This window comes from Ranitomeya variabilis, chromosome 5 (assembly GCF_051348905.1).
Source record: "Ranitomeya variabilis isolate aRanVar5 chromosome 5, aRanVar5.hap1, whole genome shotgun sequence".
NCBI classification, from domain to species: Eukaryota; Metazoa; Chordata; class Amphibia; order Anura; family Dendrobatidae; genus Ranitomeya; species Ranitomeya variabilis.
Genome location: NC_135236.1, coordinates 206,413,367 through 206,427,319, shown reverse-complemented (window position 1 = coordinate 206,427,319; position 13,953 = coordinate 206,413,367). Strand labels below are relative to the sequence as shown.

Here is a 13,953-nt window from a genome sequence, read left to right as displayed (position 1 = left end):
TTGGAGTACACGGGAGTCTCTTGTTGCATCACTCCTAGAGCACGGAGTCTCCGATCCATATGGACCGCCTGTGTCATGGCGTCCTCCAGGGTATCAGGAGGAGGATGTAATGCCAGAGCGTCCTGTAGACGGTCAGACAGGCATCTGCGGAACAACCCCTTCAGGGCGGCGTCGTTCCAAGATACTTCGGCAGCCCATGTTAAGCTCATGTTAAAATTGAATTGCACACGGATTGCATACAGATGAAATACGGATGTCATACGGATGTTGCGATAAAAAATTGCATTGACATCGCATGTTTTACCTCTGTTTTTTCGGTCCAGAGATCGGACCGTTTTTTTTCTCACATATGGCTATGAGCCCTTAGTGGGAAAATGGACGCGTCAGGGGAAGATTTGCTGCTTTAGGAAAGTTGTGTGCTTCTCTGAGGTTTGTATATAAAGTTGTGGAGTTTTTATGACTTTTGGCTGCTGCCCAGTAATAAAGCGGAGCGGGCGCTGCGTCCTGCAGTCTGACCTCACAGCTGGAGACATGCACAGCATTACACACATACACAGTGGCAGAACACGTGACAGAACATCAGCCTCACCGCCACACAGCGCAGTGCCTGCAGACGAGCGCCATCTAGTGTCTGCTGTGCTGTCATGGCGTATAGTTAGGTCGCTGAATAAAGTTGTATTGTGTTGAATGGAAGCGGAAGTGCTGGATGATGCCGGTTGTTGTTGTGAGACAGTGTGGAGCTGGATGATGAGTGAGATAGTGGAGCGGACCCTGAGCGCTCTGCCGGGACTTCTCCTTCAGGAGCCGGCGCCGGGGCCCAGCTCCAAACTGGGGAGCCTGATCCGGAGTATAACAGGGCTGAGCTCCAGACAGGTACCGGGCAGGGCTGTCATTATCCATCTATTATATGTGTGTCTGTACTATGTGTGTGTATCATATGTGTATTATCTGCATTTATCGGTCTGTCTGTATATGTATCGTGTGTATTTATCCATCTGTGTATGTATTATATGTATGTCTGTACTATGTGTATGTATCATATATGTGTATTTATCGGTCTGTCTGTATATGTATCGTGTGTATTATATCTGTGTGTGTATTTATCCATCTGTGTATGCTATTATATGTATGTCTGTACTATGTGTGTATGTATCATGTGGGTATTATATGTATTTATCCGTCTGTGTATGTATCTATTCTATGTGTGTATGTATTATATATATATCTGTGTGTATTTATTGCTCTGAGTATGCATGTATCTCATATATATCTCCTATATGTGTCTGTCGCCCCTGATGTTCTGCTGGGACTGTCTGCCCACAGATATTCCTGTATTTGGGATTAGATGGATTCTCTGTCCTGCAGATTATCATCCATAGTCAGTGTGGACAGGCTGTCCACTCGCCCAGTGGAGCTTGATATGACTTCTTACACCTGCAGCTCCCTGTACATGCTGGGAGTTGTAGTTCTCTTCCAGGTGATCATTGTCAGTACATGTTACTTACTACCTGTGTGTATTTCTTAGGAGGAAGAAAAGCTTATTCAGCAAGAACTTGCCAACTTGAAAACCACCGTGTCCTCACCCTCCACCACCCTGGTAACCTTCCATTTATGTATTCTTTCTCTGCAGTCCTCCCTCCCTGGCATCTACGCTACTGTTTTCTGCGTCCCGCTGTGTTTCATTGACTGACTGTAGCTCTTTTCTTCTATAGATGTGTCAACATTAGACATCGCACCTATTTTGTCAGGACAGGGAGAATATCTAATTTGTATAGAGGTCAGGGAAAGAAGGATTCGGCATGTAGGATTTCAACATTTCCAATCTTTTTGCTCCCACAGAAGATATGTTCCTGCCATTCCCCTCAATCACTCTAAATGTTCAGCCAATTGTGCACATGTCCTGGAGAGGAGGGAGCAATAGCTGTTGGCTAACATCTAGGGTTCATTTACACAATTTACCAATATAGGCACTGTCATCCTAGGAATGCTTCTTCCCTCATACTCATAAACTGCCTATCATTCCATGAATGCACAAATATTCATTTGTCAGGTCAAATGAGTTATAAGCTTGCTTCAGAATTATCAATGACAGTGTACAGTCATGGCAAAAAAAGTTTGAGGCTAACACAAATTTGATTTAGATTTCTATATTGTACATTCATGTTGAATTTTGTCAGTTGATAAAAAATAAACTATTAAGGCCACAAGCACACATTAAGTTCGAGTGAAGGAAAGGTAAGTATTTTTTTTTTAAATCTGTGGCCATGCCAGCACTTGGATGACTATGGGGTGTATTATACTGTATGGATGACTATGGGGTGCATTATACTGTATGGATGACTATGGGGTGCATTATACTGTATGGATGACTATGGGGTGCATTATACTGTATGGATGACTATGGGGTGTATTATACTATATGGATGACTGTGGGGTGCATTATGCTATATGGATGACTGTGGGGTGCTATATGGATGACTGTGGGGTGCATTATGCTATATGGATGACTGGGCTGTGCATTATGCTATATGGATGACTGTGGGCTGTGCATTATGCTATATGGATGACTGGGCTGTGCATTATGCTATATGGATGACTGTGGGCTGTGCATTATGCTATATGGATGACTGTGGGCTGTGCATTATGCTATATGGATGACTGTGGGCTGTGCATTATGCTATATGGATGACTGTGGGCTGTGCATTATGCTATATGGATGACTGTGGGCTGTGCATTATGCTATATGGATGACTGTGGGCTGTGCATTATGCTATATGGATGACTGGGCTGTGCATTATGCTATGTGGATGTGGGCTGTGCATTATGCTATGTGGATGACTGTGGGCTGTGCATTATGCTATATGGATGACTGTGGGCTGTGCATTATGCTATATGGATGACTGTGGGCTGTGCATTATGCTATGTGGATGACTGTGGGCTGTGCATTATGCTATGTGGATGACTGTGGGCTGTGCATTATGCTATATGGATGACTGTGGGCTGTGCATTATGCTATGTGGATGACTGTGGGCTGTGCATTATGCTATGTGGATGACTGTGGGCTGTGCATTATGCTATATGGATGACTGTGGGTTGTGCATTATGCTATATGGATGACTGGGCTGTGCATTATGCTATATGGATGACTGTGGGCTGTGCATTTCACTTCTATGTACACCTCTGGTGAGCATAATGGTTTATTTTCTTGTATACATTAAAGAACAGCTCCAGAACTGGGGGCATATAAAAAGATGAGGGATATATTTAGCAGGATAGGGCCCAGGATAAGGGACATGTGGCAGAATATATACATACTATACATACACATGCACGCACTGGGGGCCAATCACCTCAAACTCTAGTTACGCCACTGACCAGAACCGAGCTTTAGGGCTCATTTCCACTTGCGAGGAAAACGGACCAATGTTATTCAATAGGTGTCTTTTCATTTGCGATTTTTTTTTTTTTCTCAGCCGAACTCGGACTGAGAAAAAAATCGCCGCATGCTGCGTATTGCTGCGATTCTTGGACGAGACTCGCCAATGCAAGTCAATGGGTGCGAGAAAAAAAACGCACAGCACTCGCACCATGCGTATGACGTTTCTTTTTTGCGGATACCTTACCATTCTGTGGCATAGAACACTGTAAATGGTCCTGTAAATGACTGTATACAAATAGTTGCAGAGAAAAAAAACGGATTGCATACGGATGTCATACGGATGTAAAACGGATGGTGCGGATGGTGAACTCGCATGACAATCGCATACTTTTCATCCCTTTTTTTGGGTCCAGATTACGGACCATTTTTTCTCTTGCAAGTGGAAATGAGCCCTTAGACTAAAGTTCAGTCGAACCCGAAGTTACACGGGTCCGTGCATCCATATCAAGCAGCAATCTGGTGATGAACCATGTTTTTTCCAACGTGATGGAGCACTGTCAAAAGTCAAATGTGATAACTAAGTGGCTCAGTGAACAAAACATTAACATTTTGGATCCAGGAAGTTTCCCAGATGTTAATCCCATTGTGAACATGTGGTCAATCCTCAAAAAGCAGGTGCATAAACAAAAGCCCAGAAATTGTAATAAACTCCAAGCATTGATTAGCCAACAGTGGGCTGTCATCAGTCAGGATTTAGCCAAGAACCTGATATCCAGCCTGGCAGAGCAAAGTCTTAAAGAATTAGTGTATCTGCCCAAGATCCAGAATAGCAGCGTTTTGGATGCAGCTCACTTCCGCTGGGTCAAAACATTCTAGGTTACAAGCCCAGTGGATGACATTTCTATAAATCTCCTGCCCACTGTGCTTCTATCTGACGCGGAGTAGACTCCCCCACGGTGCGGGTTTATGAGCCGCAGCGTGTCTTTTAGGGCTGTCCCACACGTCCAGATAATTCCGGTACCGGAAAAAATCGGTATCGGAGTTATCCGTGTCCGTGTGCCCGTGAGCTCACGTAGGCCATACGTGCGGCACACGTGTGCTGCCCGTGTGCCGAGTGGGTACCACACGGAGCGTGTGGTACCCACGCGTGTGGTACACTGCATCGTGCTGAAGCCGCGATTCATATCTTCTGTGCAGCAGCGTTTGCTGCATAGAAGATATGAATAATAGTGTTTAAAAGAAAGATCTATCTGTCCGCCGCCCTCCCACCCCCTGTGCACCCCCCGCTGTTCTGAAAATACTCACCTGCTTCCCTCGTTGGCTGTCGCTGCTTCCTGTGCTGGCCGCCCCTTCTACTGTATGCGGTCACGTGGGGCCGCTCATTTACAGTCATGAATAGGCGGCTCCACCCCTATAGGAGGTGGAGCCACATATTCATGACTCTAATCGGCGGCCCCACGTGACTGCATACAGTAGAAGGGTCGGCCAGCACAGGAAGCAGCGACAGCCAACGAGGGAAGCGGGTGAGTATTTTCAGAACAGCGGGGGGGCGCACAGGGGGTGGGAGGGCGGCGGACAGATAGATCTTTCTTTTAAACACTATTATTCATATCTTCTATGCAGCAAACGCTGCTGCACAGAAGATATGAATGGCGGCTTCAGCACCATGTGGGGGGGACAGCGCTTACTGTAGTGCAGTCTCCTGCACGCCACAGGGACCGCACACGGAGAAGGTCCGTGTGTGGTCCGTGTTTTACACGGACCCATTGACTTTAATGGGTCCGTGTAATACGTGCGCTCCCACGAACACTGACATGTCTCCGTGTTAGGCACACGGAGACACGGTCCGCAAAAAATCAATGACATCTGCACAGATGCATTGATTTTAATGTGTCTACGTGTGTCAGTGTCTCCGGTACGTGAGGAAACTGTCACCTCACGTACCGGAGCCACTGACGTGTGAAACCGGCCTTATCTGCAGCGGAGAAGCTAGTCCCTCTGTGTAGTCACACCCATAGTCTTTCCTTACATGTAAATCTGCATGGTTCACTGAACACAAAAAAATACACTGCTTCCAAAACACTGCTAATAGCCCAAGGGACAATAAAGTAATTATAAATATTGAGTCTTAAACTTGATGTATTTGTCAATAAATGGTTAAAATCTTATGAAATGCTATGTGTAGTTTAGTAACCATAGAAATATCTTACTAAAGATCTAAAAACACTGAAGTGGCAAATTGTGCTAAAATCACAATTTGTGTCACTCACTTTTGGCTATGACTGTATTTGTGCCGAACCATCTATTACTGATTGTTCAGTTTACATGGGAATTGCCATCCGCCTGCTAATCAAAGCATTCGTATTGAGCACAGATTGGCTACATATTTGCCAATCAGCCAGTGGAAACGGACCCTAAGGAAACAGATTATCCCACAGAAAGCATTTATCAACTCCCAACAAAACAATTTACGTGATAGTTATTTTATAGATGTGGACTGTGCTGTAGGCCCTTAGTATAAAGTGGCATACTGTATGTTGCAGCCTTTTTTTTTCCAGAGGTGTGTTATGGAAGTGTTTACTACTTATTCCAAACTTTTTATTAATTTTATAAAAGGTAGATCTATACAGTAGCTTGATATCCGCAATTGTTAAAAAAAAAATAATGACTACATAGATATATTGATGTCTGATGTAATTCATGCAGCAATAGAAGCGGAAAATATATTAGCGTGTAACCTAATACTTCAGCCCATTTTGGCTGTATATTGTAACGCTCATGAAGGGTACATGTACAGTTGTGCTCAAAAGTTTACATACCCCGGCAGAATTTTTGCTTTCTTGGCCTTTTTCCAGAGAATATGAATGATGACACCAAAACTTTTTCTCCACTCATTGTTAGTGGTTGGATGAAGCCATTTATTGTCAAACTACTGTGTTTTCTCTTTTTAAATCATAATGACAACCCAAAACATCCAAATGACCCTGATCAAAAGTTCCCATACCCTGGTGATTTTGGCCTGATAACATGCACAGAAGTTGACACAAATGTGTTTGAATGGCTGCTAAAGGGAACATCCTCAAATGTGACCTGTTTGCTTGTAACCAGTGTGTGTATAAAAGCTGAGTGAGTTTCTTGGATCCAGACAGACTCTTGCATCTTTCATCCAGCCACTGACGTTTCTGGATTGTCATGGGGAAAGCAAAATAATTTTCAATGGATCTACGTACGAGACAAGGTAGCTGAACTGTATAAAACAGGAAACGGATACAAAAAGAAATTGGTAATGCCAGTCAGCAGCATTCAAACTGTGATTAACAAATGGAAAATCAAGGGCTCTGTAAAAACAAAACCATGGTCAGGTAGACCAACAAAAATGTCGTCCACAACGGCCAGGAAAATTGTTTGGGAGGCAAAGTAAAACCCTCAAATAATATCAGCTGAAATACAGGACTCTCTGAAACCTAGCGGTGCGGTTGTTTTAAGACTCACAATAAGGATGCACTTGAAGAAAAATTGGCTGCATGGTCTAGTCGCCAGACGAAAGCCATTACTGTGCAAATGCCACAAAGCCTACAATATGCAAGACATCACAGAGACAAGCCTCAAAACTTCTGGAACATTTTGGCCACAACCATAAACGTTACAGCTGGAGAGAGGTCAACAAGGCCTATGATGAAAGGAACACCATTCCTACTGTAAAGCACGGAGGTGGGTCGCTGATGTTTTGGGATGTGTGACCTACAAAGGCACAGGAAACTTGTTCAAAATTGAAGGAAAGATGAATGCAGCATGTTATCAGCAAATACTGGAGGCAAATTTGTACTCTTCAGCCCGGAAGCTTCGCATGGAACGTACTTGGATGTTCCAGCATGACAACGATCCAAAACACAAGGCTAAGTCGACCTGTCATTGGCTACAGCAGAACAAAGTTAAGGTTCTGGAGTGGCCATCTCGGTCTCCTGACCTCAATATCATTAAGCAACTCTGGGGAGGTCTCAAGCGCGCAGTTCATGCTAGACAGCCCAGGAATTTACAGGAACTGGAGGCTTTTTGCCATGAAGGGTGGGCAGCTTTACCATCTGAGAAAATAACCTCATCAACAACTACCACAAAAGACTTCAAGCTGTCATTGATGTTAAAGGTGGCAATACATGGTATTAAGAAATGGGGTATGTGAACTTTTGATCAGGGTCATTTGGATGTTTTAGCTTGTCATTATGATTTTAAAAAGAGAAGACACAGTAGTTTGACAATAAATGGCTTCACCCAGCCACAAACTATGGGAGGAGAAAGAACCAAAACTTAATCATTCATATTCTCTGAAAAAAGGCCAAGAAAGCAAAAATAATTCTGCTAGGGTATGTAAACTTTTGAGCACAACTGTATGTGCAGGTGTTGCGTCGTAACGAAATGTGAGCTTATACTTCCAAAGCAAATGGACCCTGAAACATACAAAATAGAAGCTGTATAAATGGGCACTTGTCAGAGTGAACTTGCTCTTATAGAAAAAAAAATTAACCAGATTTCCCAACTATATTCTGTTTTTGGAAAATATGTTCTTATCCCTGGGCACTTTCTGATAATGAGGACAATGGCAAGTTAACTCTAAAGGTACCGTCACACTCAGCTACTTTGCAACGAGAACGACAACAATCCGTGACGTTGCAGCATCCTGGATAGCGATCTCGTTGTGTTTGACACGCAGCAGCAATCTGGATCCCGCTGTGCCATCGCTGGTCGGAGCTAGAAGGCCAGAACTTTATTTTGTCGCCAGGTCGGCGTGTATCGTCATGTTTGACATCAAAAGCAACGACGCTAACAATGGATGTAATGGAGCTAACAACCAGCGAGAACGAGAAGTGAGTCGCTGTTACGTCACTGGATCGCTCCTGCATCGTTCTGGAGCTGCTGTGTTTGACGTCTCTACAGTGACCTAAACAGCGACGCTCCAGCGATCTAGTTTAGGTCGGCTCGTTGTCTATATCGCCGCAGCGTCGCTGAGTGTGACGGTACCTTTACTGACAGGAGCACTGGGACCTCCACCATTCCTGAGAATAGAGCTCTTACATTCCTGATTAGGATGGAGCGCAGACCTCTAGATCCTCTGCTGATTATGAGAATGAAATGCCTTATTGGAATGGAGCATTGTCGCTCATGCTCGGCTGTCTCTGATGAATGGACCTTTGGTGCTCATGCTCGGCTGTCTCCGATGAATGGACCTTTGGTGCTCATGCTCGGCTGTCTCCGATGAATGGACCTTTGGTGCTCATGCTCGGCTGTCTCCGATGAATGGACCTTTGGTGCTCATGCTCGGCTGTCGCCGATGAATGGACCTTTTGGTGCTCATTCGCTGCCAATCTCCGTTCTAATGAGGCATTTTAGATCTCCTTCTAATGATTGGTGGGAGTTCCAATGGTCGGACCCCAAGCAATCACCTACTGCTTGGATAGGTGACAGTTTGCGGAATTGGAATTAGCCCTTAAAGGGTATATAAGAGCAAACTTATGTTCCCCATTTGAGAGATTGCGGGAATGCTTTTTAGAGACTTGTACTTGCATTTTGGAAATATTTTGTACAATGACCTTTCGATTTACATAAATAACAAATTGTCTTTAATATCTGTACTATCGTGACTTTCTAATATCTGGCATTGTACAGAGTTGTGCTCTGATTGATTGTCTGTTCCTTCCCCAGCAGTCGGTCACAGGTTGTTTCTGTAGGAAAGTGCCCAATATTCCGTATGTTTCGTCCATGTTTTCACTGTATTAATAGCAGCAGTGGTTTGTGTGATATGGGCACTAATCTACACTCTGTATTTACGTGGCAGCGGCAGATGAAGGAATGCATGGTGAGATTGATCTACTGTGAAATGCTGGGCTATGAAGCTTCATTTGGGTACATTCACGCCATCAAATTGGCTCAGCAAGGAAACCTACTAGAAAAACGTGTCGGTATGTAATATTCTTTTACTATTGCTCTTAGAGTTCTGTACAGACATTGGCAATTTAATACTGATGTTCCTAGGAGGGGTTTCTAGGAAGAAAGCAGAGGAAAACTGCTATAAATCCTTAGGAAACCTCTTGCTTTTGTATGTTTCTCTTTAATGGATTTTCCATGATTGGTTAAAGCTTGAAGGAGAAATGCTGCATACAGTAGAACTGTATCACACACAATACCCCCCTCCAGTCTGGTGTTTACTGTAGTGATGACATGCCAGTCTACCCAGTGCAGTCTGTGTATGGCACAAAACTGCGGAGGACAGTGATTTGCTGCAGCTCTTGGAGACCACCAGGGAGTGCTGGAGCAGTAGGGTCTTCATATTAGTTCTTTCAGTACATTTTCATTTAAAAAACAAAACAAAAAAAAACTCCTCTAAACTACACCACATTCTGCAGTTTGTGATTCTCTTTACTAGTAAGTCTTTACACGAATGGTTGGCTGAGATGGGGTGGTAATAGTGTAAGCGTCGGCCATGGGAGGTGGTGCTGTGGGAACAGCTGGGCCGTGCGATGGGCTACATAGGAGTAGTGGACACTTAGTGATGCACAGTGGACAGCACAATAACCCTTTAAGCTGGCTGCTAATGAATAATGCAGAAACGTAAGTTTTAATGATATTTGTGCTGTATTGTAATTGCCTAACCTTCTAGATGGTGGTTCTCTGGGGAATGGTAATGTAGTCCGGGCTGAAGCTATGTCTCTTGGGCATGTACATTCAAGAGGAGGTCTGTGCTCTGTGTAGCTGACAAATTTAGTTAATTTTTGCACATTGTGCAAAAGAACTAGCCACATGCCGACAATACTCACAGCTTCCCCTCCGACCCCATGACTAACCAGAGAAACAGCTTCTCTCAGATAATTAGTGTAGGCAATTGTAATATGTCGCTAACGTGATTAAAGCCGCACTATTCGTTTTCCTCCAGTATAGGGCCGGGTTCACACGAGCGTATTTCACGGTCCGTTTCTGAACCACAAATGCTTACACTGACCGCAGGTCTCTTAACACGAACTTGCAGCCTCATTAACTCATATTGGGCTGTAAGTTTGGATCAGGAGACCCCCCCCTGAGTGTGAATGTCCTCCTATGAACCCCACCTAACTGAAACATGCTAATAAATTGCTGAATAAAGTGGTGATGATTAGAGTAGAAAAGAACAGGAGCAGGGTCCCTTCCTACTTCAAGACTAGACTTAGCAGCATGAAGCACTATTTCTAAAGCCCTCGTCTTTATGCCTTTTTCCAACCTAGTAAGGCACACTTAGGGGCTCCTCTAGCCAAAGCTAAGCGCTGCTCTGCAGGAGCGACTCCCATACTAAAACTACAATGATAAATGGCCACCATGTAAGACTAGATTCGCTCTGCTGCTGCAGGATGAATGTCTGACCACATTAATCTCCCTGGCAAAATCAGTGAGTTGCTCCTGGCCATGATTGGATTTAATTTATGTAGCATGTGCTATTAGTGAGAGACCGAATGTAAATGCTTTGTGTTTGCTGTTTATGGATCTTAATATCCTCCTTTTTTTTTTTTTGGCAGGCTATCTGGCAGTGTCGTTATTTCTACATGAAAACCATGAATTGCTGCTTTTGCTTGTAAATACTGTTCTAAAGGTAAAATAAAGAGCAAGTTTACGGTCTTAGATGACCCCTTGTATGTGTCAGAGGTAATAGGAGTCACATGTTGGCACACTGAAACATCTGATACTCGTTTGTAGCCAGTTGAGCATTGCTTTGCTTGGCCTATAAGTCTCCTTACGCCTGCTTGGCACTCTCCACAAGAAGAAACGTTCTGCCTTAAATTGCCTCTCATCTATCCAGATCAGTTCTCCTGCTTTGCACTGATGTGGGGCAACCACCCTGAAACACTTGTCTGCAAATGGAGTGTCTGGGTCTGGTTTTTAGTTTAAGTCATGTGGTAAGGCTCTTTAAAGGTTTCATGTTGACCTTTTCTTACAACAGACGAAAAGAAGAACAGACTAGGTCCTATATATGGGGATCACCACACACGGATATGACACTAATGTAAACACAGCTTTATTAGGAAACACATGAAAAAGTGACAAAAACACTCACATTTAAAAAGCATAATCATGCTATAAACAACAGCCCCTAATACAGCAGTAACCCACATAGGACTCAAAAACATAATGTGGTATACCATGTTTTATCATAGAAACAGTTTGGTCATAATTTATTACATATGGACCATAGTACCTTGGCACTCCCCTGGATAATAAATGGAAATAACAAAGAAATGTATAGAAATAATGGAAAGTGGAACTCACACACTATTCCCTGTAACCAAAGTCCAAAATGGAGGACCACACAAAGCAAACCTGCATAGCAAATAAAAAACAAATATAACTATGGATGCGTGGAATGAAAATAAACAGGGATCATTTAACAAGCAGTACAGCCACTAATAATGTGACCTATGATCTGCCACCAAGATATAGATAACACAAGGAGAGTTTCAAGGCCACATGTGGACCGGAGGCCATTAATATCCTATACCCCAAAGCATGTATTACCAAAGCCTATTGAGCCTCCCATTGGAGTCCTAGTACGGGCTACACAAAGACCCAACGCGTATCGCCACCACACAGGGTGGCTTCATCAGGGGTAATCTGAAAACCAAGTGTATGCCACTTATATACAGTACAGACCAAAAGTTTGGACACCTTCTCATTTAAAGATTTTTCTGTATTTTCATGAGTATGAAAATTGTACATTCACACTGAAGGCATGAAAACTATGAATTAACACATGTTGAATTATATCCTTAACAAAAATGTGTGAAGCAACTGAAATCGTGTCTTATATTCTAGGTTCTTCAAAGTAGCCACATTTTGCTTTGATGACTGCTTTGCACGCTCTTGGCATTCTCTTGATGAGCTTCAAGAGGTAGTCACCGGGAATGGTTTTCCAACAATCTTGAAGGAGTTCCCAGAGATGCTTAGCACTTGTTGGCCCTTTTGCCTTCACTCTGCGGTCCAGCTCACCCTAAAATATCTCAATTGGGTTCAAGTCTGGTGACTGTGGAGGCCAGGTCATCTGGTGTAGCACCCCATCACTCTCCTTCTTGGTCAAATAGCCCTTACACAGCCTGGAGGTGTGTTTGTGGTCATTGTCCTGTTGAAAAATAAATGATGGTCCAACTAAACGCAAACCGGATGGAATAGCATGCCGCTGCAAGATGCTGTGGTAGCCCTGCTGATTCAGTTTGCCTTCAATTTTGAATAAATCCCCAACAGTGTCACCAGCAAAGCACCCCCACACCATCACACCTCCTCCACCATTCTTCACCTGGGGAACCAGGCATGTAGAGTCCATCCGTTCACCTTTTCTGCATCGCCCAAAGACACAGTGGTTGGAACCAAAGATCTCAAATTTGGACTCATCAGACCAAAGCACAGATTTCCACTGGTCTAATGTCCATTCCTTGTGTTCTTTAGCCCAAACAAGTCTCTTCTGCTTGTTGCCTGTCCTTAGCAGTGGTTTCCTAGCAGCTATTTTACCATGATGGCCTGCTGCACAAAGTCTCCTCTTAACAGTTGTTGTAGAGATGTGTCTGCTGCTAGAACTCTGTGCGGCATTGACCTGGTCTCTAATCTGAGCTGCTGTTAACCTGCGATTTCTGAGACTGGTGACTCGGATAAACTTATCCTCAGAAGCAGAGGTGACTCTTGGTCTTCCTTTCCTGGGGCGGTCCTCATGTGAGCCAGTTTCTTTGTAGCGCTTGATGGTTTTTGCAACTGCACTTGGGGACACTTTTAAAATTTTCCCAATTTTTTGGACTGACTGACCTTCATTTCTGAAAGTAATGATGGCCACTCGTTTTTCTTTACTTAGAATTTGTATTATGGCAAGAAAAAAGCAGCTAACAGTCTATTCAGTAGGACTATCAGCTGTGTATCCACCAGACTTCTACACAACACAACTGATGGTCCCAACCCCATTTATAAGGCAAGAAATCCCACTTATTAAACCTGACAGGGCACACCTGTGAAGTGAAAACCATTCCTGGTGACTACCTCTTGAAGCTCATCAAGAGAATGCCAAGAGTGTGCAAAGCGGTCATCAAAGCAAAAGGTGGCTACTTTGAAGAACCTAGAATATAAGACATAATTTCAGTTGTTTCACACTTTTTTGTTAAGTATATAATTCCACATGTGTTAATTCATAGTTTTGATGCCTTCAGTGTGAATGTACAATTTTTCATAGTCATGAAAATACAGAAAAATACTTAAATGAGAAGGTGTTCCAAACTTTTGGTCTGTACTGTATGTATAAACCAAATAACGTTACCACATTCAGCTGTGCTGCTGCTTGCCGGCCGCATGGAGTAATTCAGGACGCGTCATAAATTATTATGTTTTTGAGTCCTATGTGGGTTACTGCCGTATTAGGGGCTGTTGTTTGTAGCATGATTATGCTTTTTAAATGTTTTTAAATGTGAGTGTTTTTGTCACTTTTTCATGTGTTTCCTAATAAAGCTGTGTTTACATTAGTGTCATATCCGTGTGTGGTGATCCCCATATATGGGACCTAGTCTGTTCTTCTTTTTGTATGA

At 43.5% G+C, this 13,953-nt stretch overlaps 1 protein-coding gene across 1 annotated transcript in view; it reads left to right on the top strand.

Moving 5' to 3' along the window:
* The first annotated feature begins 680 nt into the window (after positions 1-680).
* Positions 681-13,953, top strand: part of AP4E1 (adaptor related protein complex 4 subunit epsilon 1) — a 128,805-nt gene continuing 115,532 nt past the window's right edge. The window contains exons 1-4 of the mRNA XM_077263745.1: positions 681-873; positions 1,526-1,597; positions 9,210-9,333; positions 10,918-10,991. Coding sequence (XP_077119860.1) covers positions 688-873; positions 1,526-1,597; positions 9,210-9,333; positions 10,918-10,991 — 456 coding nt within the window. The 5' untranslated portion in view covers positions 681-687. The remainder of the gene's footprint in view (positions 874-1,525; positions 1,598-9,209; positions 9,334-10,917; positions 10,992-13,953) is intronic.